The sequence below is a fragment of the Atta colombica genome, unplaced genomic scaffold, assembly GCF_001594045.1.
Source record: "Atta colombica isolate Treedump-2 unplaced genomic scaffold, Acol1.0 scaffold55, whole genome shotgun sequence".
Taxonomy (NCBI): domain Eukaryota; kingdom Metazoa; phylum Arthropoda; class Insecta; order Hymenoptera; family Formicidae; genus Atta; species Atta colombica.
Genome location: NW_017259545.1, coordinates 466,982 through 467,525, shown reverse-complemented (window position 1 = coordinate 467,525; position 544 = coordinate 466,982). Strand labels below are relative to the sequence as shown.

The following is a 544-nucleotide window of genomic DNA, read 5'->3' as shown; positions in this document are numbered from 1 at the left end:
CATTATTATTCTTACTTACATTTCTATGTATAATTTATTTAAAAAATTTATAAAAATTTATTCAGGATCAAGGCAATTTACAGTTACGAAAAGATGCGACAACGGGAAAAGGAAAAGGAAAGAAGCATCCGTTAAGATCACCTCAACCAGTTCGTCGTTTGAGACTTCGTGGCGATTGGTCCGATACTGGTCCCGATGCACGTCCAGAAAGAGAAGGAGGACGTCGTACTGGTACAGGTAAATTATGATTTTTCTTATTTTATTTTGTTTATATATATTTTTTGCAAAAAGTTTTAATATCATATATGTTATTCATCAGAAATCGCTCAGGCAAGGCCGGTATTACATACGTCCTTGATGCAAAGGATGACGGACGTGCTCAGCAGAATGTTAAATGATCCGGCCACACGCGCTGCTCTGAGTGGTGGAGGTGAAGATAGTTTGGAAGGCGTCATCGAACAATCAGAAGGTATTCAAAACGTAGAGAACAATCCTGAATTAAACACAGAAAGAAGTAGCGACACAGTTGAATTGAGTGCAGAGC

At 38.2% G+C, this 544-nt stretch overlaps 1 protein-coding gene across 1 annotated transcript in view; it reads left to right on the top strand.

Annotated features, from left to right (window-relative positions):
- LOC108691877 (DDB1- and CUL4-associated factor 6-like) overlaps nt 1-544 on the top strand; it is a 7,730-nt gene that overhangs the window by 2,958 nt on the left and 4,228 nt on the right. The window contains exons 7-8 of the mRNA XM_018199812.1: nt 66-237; nt 320-544. The exon at nt 320-544 is cut by the window's right edge and continues 21 nt beyond it. Of these exons, the coding sequence (XP_018055301.1) occupies nt 66-237; nt 320-544 (397 nt within the window). The remainder of the gene's footprint in view (nt 1-65; nt 238-319) is intronic.